General features: G+C 46.0%; 3 protein-coding genes across 3 annotated transcripts; all 3 read right to left on the reverse strand.

Annotated features, from left to right (window-relative positions):
• Positions 3,811-5,212, reverse strand: LOC110434192. Its single transcript, XM_021457990.1, has 3 exons — positions 4,896-5,212; positions 4,065-4,811; positions 3,811-3,943 (listed from the first exon to the last, which is right to left on the reverse strand). Exons 1-3 carry the CDS (start codon positions 5,210-5,212, stop codon positions 3,811-3,813), a joined length of 1,197 nt encoding a protein of 398 aa, XP_021313665.1.
• LOC8079488 lies at positions 6,374-9,716 on the reverse strand. The gene is made up of 2 exons (XM_002457065.2): positions 9,229-9,716; positions 6,374-7,072 (listed from the first exon to the last, which is right to left on the reverse strand). Exons 1-2 carry the CDS (start codon positions 9,597-9,599, stop codon positions 6,586-6,588), a joined length of 858 nt encoding a protein of 285 aa, XP_002457110.1. The 5' UTR covers positions 9,600-9,716; the 3' UTR covers positions 6,374-6,585.
• LOC8081384 lies at positions 14,061-15,039 on the reverse strand. Its single transcript, XM_002457066.2, has one exon. The coding sequence runs from the start codon at positions 14,690-14,692 to the stop codon at positions 14,402-14,404; it is 291 nt and encodes a 96-aa protein (XP_002457111.1). The 5' UTR covers positions 14,693-15,039; the 3' UTR covers positions 14,061-14,401.

The raw sequence follows: 15,039 nt of genomic DNA on the forward strand, positions 1-15,039 counted from the left end.
CCATACAACTCTTGGTAGTTCTTCAACCCATTTCCCCTTGCGTAGGTTGAGTAAGGTCTTGGAGATTGCGGAGAATATTGTTCTGTTTGCTCTCTCCACGGCCCCGTTTGACTCTGGGTGATAAACAGACGCGAAAGCAATTTTGGTTCCTATTTGATGGTAGAATTCCTTGAAACTGTCTGAATCAAACTGCTTCCCGTTGTCGACTGTGAGCAAGCGTGGAACTCCGAATCTGCACACTATATTCTGCCAGAAAAATTTTCTGATTGTTTCAGAGGTTATGGTTGCCAGTGGCTTAGCTTCAATCCATCTTGTGAAGTATTCGATGGCCACGACGGCGAATTTGTTTCCCCCCTGGGCAGTTGGCATTGGGCCTACCAGGTCCATTCCCCATCTCTGCAACGGCCATGATGCTGGTATGAGCTGAGTTAGTGCTGAAGGTCCTGACTGAATTGGTGAGAAGGTTTGGCAGGCTTTGCATGTCTTCACTATTTCTTCAGCATCTTTAATGTGAGTTGGCCAGTAGAAGCCTTGTCTTAATGCTTTAGCAGACAACGCGCGAGGTCCAATGTGAGACCCGCACATCCCGGAGTGTATCTCTTGTAGGAGTTCTCTGCCCTCGCTTTGTGATATGCATCTCAGCAAAGGTTGGACTACGCCTTTCTTGTACAGGATCCCGTCAATGGAGGTGTAATTCCTTGATCTTGCCTCCATCCTCTTGGCTGTTGCTTCGTCGTCTACAGCTGTCTCGCCTTTGAGGCAATCAGCTATTGCCTGCCTCCAATCTTCGCTTTCTGTCAGCAGGACTGAGCGAAAGGCTTTTGGCAACGATTCGGTCGCGGGTGTTGCAACAATCTGGTGGAAGGTTCCTTCTGGCAAGGGGTTGTTGTTGGCTGCTGCTTTCGCTAGCTCGTCTGCCTCGTAGTTTTCGGCTCTTGGAATGTACTGCAGAGTGAATCCCTTGAACCTTCTCTCCAGGCCTCTTACGACGGCCACATATTTTGCCAGCTCCGGGTTGTGTGCTAGGTATTCCTTCTCCACTTGCCCTGCCACCACCTGGGAGTCTGTTTTGATGAGTAGGGTTTTTGCTCCCGAAGCCTTAGCTTTGTTCAGCCCGAGGATGAGACCTTCATACTCGGCTATGTTGTTTGTTGCTTTGAATTCGAGTCGTACAGCAAACTTTAGTTTGAGTCCAGATGGTGCGATTAGGACGGCTGCTGCTCCTGCTCCCGCTTGACCCCAGGCGCCATCTGTATACAGCGTCCACGGCTGATCGACTACCTTCTCCTTTTCTTTGTTCGAAGGTGTCCAATCTGCCATGAAGTCAGCCAGGGCTTGAGATTTGATGGAGGTTCTGGGGACATAGGTGATATCAAATTGTGACAGTTCGGCCGCCCATTTTCCTATACGTCCGGAAGCCTCTTTGTTCCTAAGGATATCACTCAATGGCTGTGAAGTGGGCACTTTAATCTCATGGCTTTGGAAGTAATGCTTGAGCTTCCTCGATGCACACAGGACCGCGTACGCGATTTTTTCTATCTCCGTATAGTTCAGCTTTGCTCCTGACAGAGCTTCAGATACGTAGTAAACGGGTCTTTGCACCGTTCCCTTACTGTCGCTTGTCTCGTGCACCAGGACACCACTGACAGCGTGATCGGAGGCAGCCACATACAGTAGTAGTGGGGTGTCTGGCTCAGGCACTGTCACAACCAGGTTGGTTGCAATGTAATTTTTTAGATGCCTGAAGGCCTCTGATTGTTTCGGACCCCATTCTGTTTTACCTTCTCCTCTCAACACTTTGAAGAATGGGAGGCTCCGTTCTGCCGATCTTGAGATGAATGTGTTGAGGGCTGCTATTCGGCCAGTCAGCCTTTGCACTTCTTTCTTGTTTGAAGGTTCTGCCATTGACATGATTGCTTTTGTTTTGTCTGGGTTAGCTCTGATTCCTTCGGAGCTGATGATATATCCCAGCATTTTTCCTTTGCTGACCCCGAACACACACTTCTCCGGGTTAAGTTTCAGCCCGGCAGATCTAAGGTTGACGAAGGTTTCCTGCAGGTCCTTGATATGATCTTCCTTGCGCTTGCTCATTACGACAACATCGTCGACGTAGGCTATGATGTTTCTCTGTAGCTGACTTCCTAGAACCTTCCCCATCTTCTGGAGAAGGTTGCTCCAGCGTTTTTGAGACCTTCTGGCATTCTGGTGTAGCAATACGTGCCGAATGGGGTCGTGAAGCTTGCCTTTCCTTCGTCTTCTTTTTTGAGCCAAATTTGGTGGTAACCAGAGAAACAGTCCAGCAGTGAGAATCTCTGACAACCAGCTGCTTTGTCCACAGAGGTATCTATCCTTGGCAAGGGGAAGGAGTCTTTGACACAAGCCTTGTTGAGATCCGTAAAATCTATGCACATTCTCATTTTGCCATTTTTCTTGGGGACCAGGACCACATTTGCCAACCATTCCGGGTATATGACCTCTCTGATGACCTTTGCGTCCAGGAGTCTTTGTACCTCTGCCTTCGCGGCTAAGGTTCTTTCTTCAGACATTTTTCTCTGTCTCTGCTTCTTCGGCCTCATCCTCGGATCAATGTCCAGCGAATGCTCTATTATGTCTCTGCTGACTCCTTGTAGGTCAGCGGCACTCCAAGCGAAGATATCTTGGTTCTTTTGCAACACGTCTAGCAATTCGAGTTCCTCCTCTCTACCAAGGGTGGCGGAGATGGTGACCTTCTTATCTGGAACAGCTTCCTGCAGAGGGACACATTTCGTTTCCTCCTGATCAGCCAGGTCTGTTTTCCCCCTTGGCATGTCTGGTGGCTGGGAAGCTTCTTGCCGCGTAGAGTCTACGGAGTTTATGTTCCGGAAGGACTTGTAGATTGCTTTCTCTATGTTCCTTGCCTCCTTTTGACTTCCGTGAACCGTTATCACTCCGTGCAGAGCCGGGATTTTCATGCACAGGTATCCCATATGAGCGGCCGCATTGAACTTGTTCAAGAATCCTCGCCCGAATATGGCATTATATGGGTAGTGCAAGTCTACCACATCGAAGGTGACGTACTCTGTTCTTGCGTTCTCCGTTGTGCCGAAGGATACGGGCAAGGCGACCTTCCCCAGAGCATGTATCTGCTTTCCTCCGAACCCGATCAAAGGTGACTCCGAAGGTTGGAGTTGGCTTCTACTGAGCTTCATTTGGTCAAAGGTTCCAGCAAATATTATGTCTGCGGAACTCCCTGAATCCACTAAGATCCTGCTTACTCCCCAACCCGCAACATTTGTTGTTATGACCAAGGCGTCTGTGTGAGGGTAGCTTTCCAATCTTAGATCTTCCTCGGTGAAGGTTATTGGGGTTCTGGACCAATCAGTGCATCTCACTGGCCCTTGAACTGCAACGTTGTTGACGAGCCGGAGGTGATCCTTCTTCTGCTTCTTTGTCTGGAACTCCATTGAGGACCCCCCAGCTATTGGTAAGATCATTCCAATCGTGGGCAGGGGGTATGAGGGCCGATCTGATTATCAGGGTGGGGTTCGGTTTTTGGTGGTGGTGGGGCTTGGAGTAGCTGTAGCTGGTTTGGGGGAGGAGGTAGTGACTGCTGGTGGGGTTGCGGGGTTTCGATGTACGTAATGTGTGGAGGTCGTGGAGGAACATAGTTTGGTGGAAGGTTGTGGTCCGCGGTTTGCTGGGCTGGGCGCCAAGCTGGTAGGAAGGTGGGATAGTAAGCGGAGGCTAGCGCGCTGGGCTGAAGTGGAGCTGGGTGCTGCTGGCTTGAACCTCCGACATATGAATGGTAGAAGGTTTGAGGGAATGTGTGATTTACTTCCCGAGGTTGAGCAACTGGTATCGGAGGTTGCGGAGCTGACCTGCTCTTGATCCTCTCCTGAGTTTCTTTTGCATCTGGGCAATCTCTGGTGGAGTGACTCTTCTCCTCTCCATGGAAGAAACAATACTGTTTCCGTGGTCGCTGACTTTGATTTTTTCGCCATCCCGCATTTCGACCCCCTCTTCCGGCTTGATTGGGTATGCGTTCCGAGCTTCGCGCTTCCGCTGGTGGACGGTTATTTTCCGGCCTGTCATTTTTCGGTTGCTCGATATTCATCATCTGTCCACCAGCCTCTCGCTGTGGCCGGCGTTCATCCTGGCTGAGGTTCTTCTTCTGTGGGTTTCTATCATTGCTCTGCCTCTTCTGAGAGTTTTGGTCTTCCAACCTTTTGCGGTAGTCGTTGTCTGACCTGCAATACTTCTCAAACTCGTGGTACAGCTCGTGCATGGATGCTGGCTTTTCTCTGGCCAAATGGGCCGCGAAGGGCCCTATGCGAAGACCCTTGATGGCCGCTTCAATGGCAACCTCCTCCGGCACGCCGGGTGCTCTTGCCTTAGTCTGTACGAACCTTTGGAAGTACTCCCGCAGTGCCTCTCCCTGACTCTGGCGACACTGGAACAGGTCCGTGGAGGTCAGTGATTCAACTGCGAATCCCTGGAAATTCGCTAAAATCTTGTCTCGAAGGTTCTCCCATGAATAGATTGACCCGGGTCTCAGCATTGAGTACCATGCCAGGGCATCTCCCTCGGCTGCGATCACGAAGGATTTTGCCATCACAGTCTCGTTCCCTCCAGCTGAGGCCACGGCTGCCTCGAAACTCATCAGGAACTGGCGCGGATCGGCCTTTCCGCTGAATTTAGGGAGCGTGATAGGTTTGTAGGTTGTTGGCCAAGGCGAGGTCTGCAATCCTTCGGACAAAGGGGAGCGAAGGTCCGACGTGCCCCGCAGCATGCCACCGTAGTTTGCCGGTTGCACATCTAATGTTGGGCCGGCGCTGTTCGGAACAGCGGGCTGAATCGTCGGCTGAGGTGGAGGTTGCATGCTAAGGATTTCTGCCTGCAGAAGTGAAAGCTGCTGCCTGATCTCGGCCGCTTGCGTCGCGGCCACCGCTGCCTCTTGGCTGGCGGCGTAGGCAGCAGCGATCCGGTCTCGCTCTTGCTGAAGGTTCTGCAATTGCGCTTGCAGCTGCTGGAGCTCTTGCGTGGCCGTGGGTTGCGTCGGGCCCGCGGCGGGAGGAGGTTCCTGGCGTGTTTCCGGCTGCTCGTTCTCTGGCTGCCCGCCCTCAGAACCTTCTCCCTCCACGGTCGCGTACGTGCTCCGCACGGCCCTCCTCGGCCTTCCTCTCCTGGAGGGCTCTGCCCGAGGTCTTGTGGTGCTTGTTCTCTTTCCAGCCATCGCAGGTTATACTTCGGGCCCCACGGTGGGCGCCAATGTTGGAGAGATGCCCTCCGCACTCCCCAACAGTACGGTGAATCGTGAACCTTCTCACTCGGTGCCGTGAGGGGTTTGAGCTCCAACGGACAGTAGGCTCAACGGTAGGTGAAAACAGTGAATGCTCTCTCCTTCCTTATTAATGGCGGTATCGCGCCCCTTATATAGGGCCCGGAAACCGACCTAATGACATTTACATAAATGCCCCGTGACGGTGGGGGAATATTCCAGTATATTCTTTCATCGCAGTCTACTGACCCTAATACACCTGCGTAATTTCACATTGCAAGCCCTTCGTTCATCCTCTGACTGGGGCCTCAGCTGGTCGGAGGCTTGGATCCTCCGCCCAGTTGCGGATCCTTCGACGCTTTGGTGTCGGAGGTTCCTCAACCCGGCTGGGCCGGAGGTTGCTCGACCCGGCCACCCCGGGAGCTCCTCCTTAGCCTGGTCCAGTCGGAGGTTCCTCAGCCTGGCTGCGTTCTCCCGCCATCCTCGGATCCAGGAGGGTCGGAGGTTCCCACCTTTCCTCGCTCGTGGACCTCCGCCGGTGTCTCAGTCCCTGCACACACTTAGCACGACCAGACGAGTCGTCAACATTAGCATTTCCCGATGAAGGATATCCTCCGACGCTTCAGGCGTCGGAGGTTCCCCAGGTGAAGGATAACCTCCGACGCTGCCAGGAGGAAGGATGCAGCTGTTCCCCAACATGTGTAGAATATGAAAATGATAGGTGTTGATTCTTCTGATTATCACTACAAAAAAAACTATTTACTTCAAAATTGTGTACTTTGGTTTATCTTGGGCTCCTGGCTATTAAATAGCGGGAACCACTGTGTAAAATATTTCGAACCCATGTACATAATGTACATATTTGCTACTATTGATTTGTGTGTCCATCATGCTTCTGTTTTTTGCGAACATCTTCTATGTGTTTGTGGATATTTGTATCGATATCGATAGTTACGGGTTCAAACTGGTCCCGCATTTGATGTCTCTTGTGTTTGTCGTGTTTTTAAAGTGGCACAGGGGAGGGGATCATTGCATCTTTTTTCTGTTTTTACAGATAATGTGCAGGGTTGACACAAATATGCTCGGTCCACTCGGCCACAAGAACACCACTCTGGATACTGGGAATATAAACATGTCAGACTAGTTTGCTGACTGATGATTAACAATCAATAACAAGTGTTGTACACCTTGTCACCTTAACTAAGAGGTCTTATTCTATAAACTATCACTGTACATATATACAACTGCCATGACTCAGTAGTACTCAGTAACTTTGTGCGCTATCATACTGAAAATACAAAATTTGGAGGTACCATGCTAAACCCACGCTATCCTTCTCCCAGATTTGCTAGCGAAAGCATACGGCACAATGAGATGTAGCATCTTATCCATGCTAATCTCAAATAAGATGGCCCAGCACACAGATATTGTGATGAAGCTTCGAAGTAAGTTGGTTTTGCAGTAGAGGGGCAACCAAGTGATCTGATTAGCTCATGGACCGGTAGGACCTTGAATTTCGTTGGTGGATTCATTGCGACATTGTGCACCTTATGCTCATAGATCTTGCCATTCTTGTCAAGTTTATACACAGAAGCACCATCAAAGCGGCCATGCCCATCCCAAGGTACTCGAGGAATGCCGTGGGCAATCCAGCGAATCATGATCATGTTCTCAGCAGGCTGCCATATACTAACTATATCAACCCACAATGCTTTGAAGAAGATCCGGCCAGTAAAACGAAGCGCCCAGAATAGCCTTTTGTAATTTTCCAGGCCCTTGAATGTATTCAAGGGATCTTGGAAGACAATGTCATCTCTAAAAAACAGTAAAAGATGTAATTAGGAAAAGATAAAATGATGGGACAGAAAAGGTAACTAGTTCAAATAGAGCATTGACATACTGTAGACTACTTGCTGCATATCATAATTAGTTAAGTGTGACACAAGTAAAGATCTGCAACTGTAGACCAAAGTTATTGATTTCAATAAAGGATGCACAGTACCTAGTGATCTTACTTGGTACTAGGTAATCCAGAAATGCATAGTATTTTTTCTCTTTACCTTAGTTAACAATCATAATTCTTCTGGCTAAGTGTACTTTCAATAAAATAAAGTTTAGCAAATACTCAGGCACAGTGCTACGTTGCATCGAAATCAAATTGTTCAGCCCAAGCAAAATATATACAAGCAGCCATGCACTGTGGTAGCTGCGTGTGTAACTCTTTTCCTCTTAATGAAATACAGGCTTAAAGCCTCATTCGTGAAAAAAAAAAGCACTGTAAGAAGGTTGTTTTTCTGAGGTATATTGAGAAGACAATGGTGCAGCACAATAGAAGCCTAGAAATGGAGAAGTATGCCTAGTGTAAGTTCCTACCTGAGTTCTGGGTTAAACAACCAAACAAATGGATATAACTATATGGGAAGTAAAGGCCATGTTGCTTGGAGAGAAATAAAATCATGTCTCAAAACAACTATAAAAAAGGCATCAACCCCTATAAAAAAAAGAGCCCCACAAACAATGTATGGTTGTATCTAACAGTCAGACAATCAGTAAGATAAGAAGAGGCCCTTTGTTGAGAACTAGACTCTAATAACAGAAAGGGAGGGGGACAAATAGCAACTAATAACAACACAAACACACGAAAACAAACTGAAACAGGATGTCATATCACAATAACTCCAAGAATAAGACAGCATATGGCCTTGTTTAGTTGGCAAAATTTTTTGGTTTTGGTACTGTAGCACTTTCGTTTGTATTTGGTAATTATTGTCCAGCTATGGACTAATTAGACTCAAAAGATTCGTTTCACAAATTACAGGCAAACTGTCCAACTAATTATTCATTTTTTTACCTATAGCTAATGCTCCATGCATGTGTCGTAAGATTCGATGTGATGAGGAACCTTGAAAAGTTTTTGGATTTTGGGTGAACTAAACAAGGCCTAATAAATCTAATGCATGGAACTGGCACCATAGGATACCATATCACAATAACTCTAGTCAGCCAATCCACGTTTCAGTTCATTGTGGGGAGGACCGACTCAAAATCAACGGTACAGGAGTACAGATTAATCACATAATCCTTGAAAAATACTCCCATTCTCCGTCGGCTAAAGAATACGACTCTATAAACAAGAACCCTGATTCTATCCACAGACAGCACATATCCTAATTGACATTACATAAGAAGAAATATATAGGCTTCATTTCTGAGTACAACTCTCAGATGCTTGGTGGCACCACCACCAACAGCGCTTCCCATTCTGACTCAAAAGCTAGACACTACATCAAGGATTGTTGGTAAGCCTAGGTCTAGCTAAGCAAAACTATCACTTCCAGGCAAAAGGGAGGTCGTGAGACAGGGTCTGACTTCCCAATCAGTCAATAGGCAAAATATTGAGGCCCTGCGCAATACCCGCCATGACTTCTGAAATATTTATAACTGCAGCTTGTCCCATCTCATTCTGAATATACTCAAGTCTATATACAAATCTGTCCAGTGGCATGGCAGCTAGTGCAGATCACAAGCCATATGGGAAGGCAGAGTAAGCTCATGTATGCACATGTTCTACCTAGAACTAGAAGGTATAGTTTACAGTGACAAATCCTTAGTAGGTAAGTACAGAAAAGTCTCCTTAGCAATAATCAATTGAAGCATTCATCACTGGTGAAAAAAAAACAAAATTTTATACCATATTATCCAATTGGAACCCACCTAAACAGAAATTGTGTAGATCACAAGCTATATGGGAAAGGCAGAGTAAGCTTAGGTATACTACACATGTTCTTTTCCTACAGTATACAGAAAAAGTCTCCTTAATAATAATCAATTGAAGCATTCATCACTGATGGAAGGGGGAAAAAGAAACAAATTTTTCACACCATATATATATTCAAAATTTGGAACCCACCCAATTAAATGAGCTTCCAACAAAAATCTGATCAGTTCAAGAGGCGGTTATCGAACCCAACCTGTAGATGTCGAAGCTGGGCTCCTTGTAGAGCACATCGGGGAGCTCCTCCCTGAGCGTCCGGATCGCGTACCCCATGTTGAGGTAGTACCTCTGCCTCTCCTCGTCGTCCTCGTCCCCACGCCTCCCCGTGGCCGGCGGCGACTCCGACGGCGTGGCCGGCGCGGCGAGGAGCGGCGGCGGCGGCGGGACCGGCATCCGGCCCTCCCGCACGGGATCGGCGACCCTGATCACCCGCCCCCTCGCCGTCCCCGCCTCCCCCTGTTTGAAGCGACCCGGTCCCGCCGGCGCCGGCGCCAACGCCACGCCCCTCCTCCTCCCCGCCGGCGGCCGCGCCGCCGCGAGGTCCGGCAGGTGCAGCAGCTGAGCCATGCTTGCCTGGGTAATGCCCTTCGTATTGGCTTCTTCGATGGGCGTGGCTCGAAGCTGTAGATAGGAGGAAGCAGAGGAGAGGAGAGTGTGTGAACTGTATTGTATGAGAGGGGAGAGAAGTGTCATTGCACATATATACACACAGTGATGATACTGTGAGTAGTAGTAAAAATAGGAGTAGATAATAAATAAAGGCGGCTTTGTGTGATGCGTCAAATGGCGCGCTTTTTGTCCCGGTGCGCCGTGCGCGTCTCTCCCTCTCCGGGAAATTGACTGACACCATGAATATCTAAGGCGCTGTTTTGGTTATAGAAAATTCTGTAAAACGACTACCGTAAAATTTTCGTTTATATTTAACAACTATTATTTAATTATAAATTAACTAGACTTAAAATATTTATCTCATAAATTACAGATAAATTATACAATTAGTTATTTTTTATTTATATTTAATGTTTCATATATATATATCGTAGGATTCGAGGTGACAAAAAGTTTTTAAAAGTTTTGCAAAAATTTTGAGAATTAAACAGCCTCTAAATATATTTATCTGAATCTGATGGATTTATCAGAATCTGATGGACCGTCAAATGGCTGCTGCCGGAGTCCTACGTGTGTCACTGTTTTGTGGGCCCACTGTATGTTTGGCATGATCCTGCTACAAGGGTGGAGGGGGCGTACGTGTGTGTGGATAACGAGTCAAAATCGACCTAATCTCCAGTTGCTCTGTGTTTCTTTTCAATAAAATTTTACTGTAGGGGCCTTGGCCCCTCCAAATTGCTCAAAAAAAAATCGACCTAATCTGATTTATCATGGTCTCATGAATTGTTAAAAAAACAATTTTAAACTGAGCTTAACCAGATGAGACTATAGGCCGGACTGAAGCGAAAAATTACTCAAACCAAAAATAAAAATGTTTTTTTATCGAAACATTTTTTTTGAACAAATCACCGAGTTAGCTCAATGAGTTCTAGTTCTGTGTAGCCTATTACATGAAAAAAAAATGACGGCATTCTTTGCCACAAAAAATATATTAGACGAGAGAAAGCAAGGTAATAATTAAGTAGTTGAGTCTCAATGCCCACACTAAGAAAGAGTAACTACATGGATATAAAAATACATCGACACCACAGACTCAACTAAGGATGTGGATGGTGTTCTAAATGAATACGTACCTGTGGTTTTCTCTAGTCTAATTTAATGAATTAAATAAAAAAACTAGGAAAAGGAGTTGTCTATTTAATTCATTGCTATTAGTACATTCACTTAAATTAGAGAAGAACCACAAATACCTATTTAAAACATCATTCCGTCCTTAGACTCAACCAAAAGATGGCAAACAGAATCCCGAACAAACCACGGCTATGAAACACTAGGACAGAACCAACACCACCACTGATAAACATATAACCACTGCCATGCCATGAAAATTACCATCATATATGTTTGAAACGGTGAGGAACATGTCATTTTTTTTAGGCGAAATGAGTGTGAGTGCGTGACTAATTGGAGAGAGCAGTTACATCTTTACTTCCCGGTCTAGAAAACTTGGCTAATTAAGCCAAAATTCATCCTAGGCGTTCGATTTCGAGCGCTGAGGTTCAAAACAATAATCTAATCCGCTCATCAGATTCGTGGGATGCATGCATGCGACCAGCAGGAGGCAGCCATAAATTAAATCATAATAAAGGTTTGGTAGACTAGCTAGCTAGTACAGTACGTACGTCTCGTGTCAGTCGTCACTCGTCAGGTATAGGACTTGTTTACTTCTAAAAAATTTTGCAAAATATAAATAGTAGCATTTTCGATTTTATTTGATAAATATTGTTCAATTATGAATTAACTAGGCTCAAAAGATTCGTCTCGCCAATTTCGACCAAACTGTGCAATTAGTTTTTATTTTCATCTATATTTTTTTTTGACTAAACAAGGCCTAGGATTACAAATGAAATGAAACGTGACGTCGTGGACCTCGCGGCCGCAAACGCAAGGTGGCTCCAGGTGTGGCCACGACGGCCGCTAATCGTCCGTTTGAAAGCGACGGGAGCAGAGAGGTTAGCTCACAAAATAAACCTGCCTTTTTAAAACCGAATGGGTTCAGTTCCTTTCACCCAACTGTCTAACCTGATAGAATTGGACTAGCCTCATACATACATACATTTTATATTATCACTATTATCTGGTATTGTTGAGCTAAGAGATATTTTTCTACGTCGACCAAAATAAATTTTAAAGATGCTATACTATTCTCAAGTCGTACGTTGTCTGCTACTTGCATGCATGCAAGAGGTAGAAATAACTGACGAGATGGAAAACCACCATGCAGGACACTGTTACTTTTTCAAAAGGAAATCAGGAGATAAAATGTAAGGGCCCGTTTAGTTTGGCCTGTTAAAGTTTAACGTCCGTCATATCGAATATTTAGATACATGCATGAAGTATTAAATATAGACTATTATAAAACTAAAAACACAGCTGGAGAGTAATTTCATAGACAAATCTTTTTAAATTTAATTAGTCCATGATTGATACTAATTAGCACATAAGGCGAAACTGTTACGATACCTATTAATAAACTTTATCACTTCCAAACCAAACACCTCTTAAATCTAGAACGCGGCGCAAGCTGAAGACTGCTGCTACGACGACCTAGCTGGTGGCTTGTTCACACACGTGCACAGTGCATCATAAGATCATATGGAGTGTGATGATGGCGATGGTCGGTGCCGGTACTGGACGGCGCGACGACTTCTCGCTTTTCCTGGGCGTTGGTGCGTCGGTGTTGCCGCGCCTGCCTTCCGATCCATCGGTGTGGTAGATCGAGTCAACTGCATTTGCATGCGTTTATCTCGGTTTTCCTGGTCCTGGACGGCGTGCATACTTTTGTGCTTGTGCCGTTGTGCGTCATGCCATGTACTACTACCAGGATAGCTAGGCAAAGCGAAAGGGCTAGGCTGGACCATACTTTCCCAAAAAAAAGATTTTTTTTAAAAAAAAAGGTTGGTTCATTTTGTGATCCACGTAACGTAACAACAAACAGCAATGCACTGTCAGATCCTTCAACTGTATTATTGATGGAATCGATCGGCCCTTTGATCAATTCAAAGTCGTTAAAATCAATGTCAGGAGTTCCTCATTTACCCTTGTCACCATCATTCAAGATTAGAAATGATATACTCCTACTCAATAGGCCCCCAGGCCCCAGCATATATAAGAAGCCTGGCCTAACAAAAGACCAAAATTGGAACAATTTTGGCCCACCTATTCAAGCCCATGGAATCATACAGGCGGGCCTGGAGGCAGGGAAAAGGGCTGGCCTATATATAAAAATTAAATTTTCAATTTGATTTATTTTTTAACGTATAAGTTATGGAACCCACCTTCCGTTGATGCATGCTGTGATTGTGAGTGATGTGCTTTGAAAAAAATGTAAGCTATTTGGTTAAAAACAAATATAAAATTTACCCTCTCTTTTTATCTCACACTTGAAATAGCTATAAAACGTCTCTTATTGTCATCAATTTAGTAAAGCGGAAATCTAAAAGCCAAAAACGGAGTTCAAGATGAAAATTGTACAACACGACTACACAAAAAACAGCTTGGTTTAATTTCGTTCGCAAAAAAAAAACAGCTTGGCTCTACAGCAAAAAAAAAACACTTTTTAAAAGCTAGACTAAACACAACCATACTTTCGTACCCAAATTGGAACGAGGAAATTATTCGGCGCACGAGTCATTAGACTATTCCATCCTTCTCACTATATTATACGCACTATCAGTATCAACCACATATAAAATGTTGTTTTTTTATTAAATATCGTTATGCGGTATATCATAGCGATGTAGAAGACAGAGCAATCTCAAACACAGTTGTATCATCTCGATGTAACTATCCTATTATCATTGAACCACCTTTTTTTTAAAAAAAAGATTGAGACAAGAAAGAACTTGAAGAACAATGAAGGAAAAAAAGGACTAGAAGTTGGTTCAAGCTCTTGTCAAAAGTACAAGGATATCACACTATTGACATTGTATTGGATGCCTATAAGAGCAAATATTATAGTAGGTTGTAAGCTGGCTAAATACTGAGGTGGAGGAGAGAAGGAAGGAGAGAGAAGCAACTGTAATAAGCTTACAGCTTAGGCACAGGAACCAAAAAACTTTATGAGAGAGATAAGTGGGTCATGTATTAATAGTGAATTGTATGGGTTGGCTGGGAGAAAGCTATAAGAAACCTTACAGCCAAACATCTTACGCCTGCATGCCTTTCTTGCTGATCACCTAAGTACCTAACATATGAAGCATGAGCTGAGCATGAAAAGCACATATGAGTAGAGTAGTACACACATGCATAACCAATGCAAATATCTTAAGTTGTGTATAATATAGAGATACACACATAGAAATTAAAAGTACATACATATATATATATATATATATATAAACCGGCCGGGACACATTATTACACACAAGGCAAAGAGCGTACACGTACTGCGTATATAGCATTAATATACAAGCTCGTATCCTCACCAAAGATGATACATGCACATATGTCGATGATCATGTCACACAGCAAACAAGACCTGGAATTCAAAACTATATACTAGTAGATACAAGTACTAGACTAGTACTAGTAGATAATACTCCGTAGTAGGCAGTGATGAGCTAGTAGTGCAAAACTAGCAGGAGCTTAAGGAAACTAGTGGTCTCGATCGATCTCTAGGTAGAAGGCAAACTGGTGGTCAGCTAGCTATAAGAGGAGAGGTCGTTGTTGCCGGCGGTGTGTGTGTGTGTGGTTGTTGCTCATGAGTGGTTGTTGCCGGCGGCGGCGGCCCAGAGGAAGGCTCCCATAGCGAAGGTGCGCTTGTGGTGGACGGTGCCGGCGACGGGCAGGCCGTACTCGGAGAGGAGGCGGTCGAGCTGCCACTCGGGCATGGCCTCGTAGTCCTCCCGACTGTACCTCGGGTAGTGCAGCGGCATCTGGAAGTAGTGCCCGCACCCGCCGCCGGCCGCCTGATGCTGCTGCAGGTCCCGCCTCTTCCCGCTGCCGGCGCCGTACCTCGCCGCCTCCCGGACGCCGCCGTTCGCCGCCATCGTCTGTATGTGTTGGGGTGGTCTCTGCTCTGCGATCAGCGCCGTGGCTGGCTGGCTGACTGGCCAGGGGAAACGGAGCAGGCGGTGGTGGGCTTTTATAGTGCCGTGCCGTTGCCGTGCCTCCTCGCGGCTCGCTGGACTGGAAATATCCCAGGGTACGGTCGAGGGTCGAGCAGAGCAGGCTAGGTAGCTCTCACGCCTGCCTTCACGAGAAAGAAATGCAGCCGGCGGTCGACTTGAGCCGCACGCAGGAGAAAGTTAATAAATGTGAGTCTAGACTCGGAGAGCGCGCGCGTGTACTGTACATGGGGGCGGGCAACTCGGCACGGTGCATTGCGTTCCAGAAT

Source organism: Sorghum bicolor, chromosome 3 (assembly GCF_000003195.3).
Source record: "Sorghum bicolor cultivar BTx623 chromosome 3, Sorghum_bicolor_NCBIv3, whole genome shotgun sequence".
NCBI lineage: Eukaryota > Viridiplantae > Streptophyta > Magnoliopsida > Poales > Poaceae > Sorghum > Sorghum bicolor.

Excerpts from the sequence above, each read along its gene's own strand:
- LOC8081384 (XM_002457066.2), bottom strand. The coding sequence starts at position 14,692 with ATGGCGGCGAACGGCGGCGTCCGGGAGGCGGCGAGGTACGGCGCCGGC.
- LOC110434192 (XM_021457990.1), bottom strand. The coding sequence starts at position 5,212 with ATGGCTGGAAAGAGAACAAGCACCACAAGACCTCGGGCAGAGCCCTCC. Across the intron at positions 4,812-4,895 it reads ACGCAAGCGGCCGAGATCAG|CGCCGGCCCAACATTAGATG; the intron begins GCAGCAGCTTTC and ends TGTTCCGAACAG. Across the intron at positions 3,944-4,064 it reads GAGCAACCGAAAAATGACAG|TATTGTTTCTTCCATGGAGA; the intron begins GCCGGAAAATAA and ends CCACGGAAACAG.
- LOC8079488 (XM_002457065.2), bottom strand. The coding sequence starts at position 9,599 with ATGGCTCAGCTGCTGCACCTGCCGGACCTCGCGGCGGCGCGGCCGCCG. Across the intron at positions 7,073-9,228 it reads CCCAGCTTCGACATCTACAG|AGATGACATTGTCTTCCAAG; the intron begins GTTGGGTTCGAT and ends ACTGTTTTTTAG.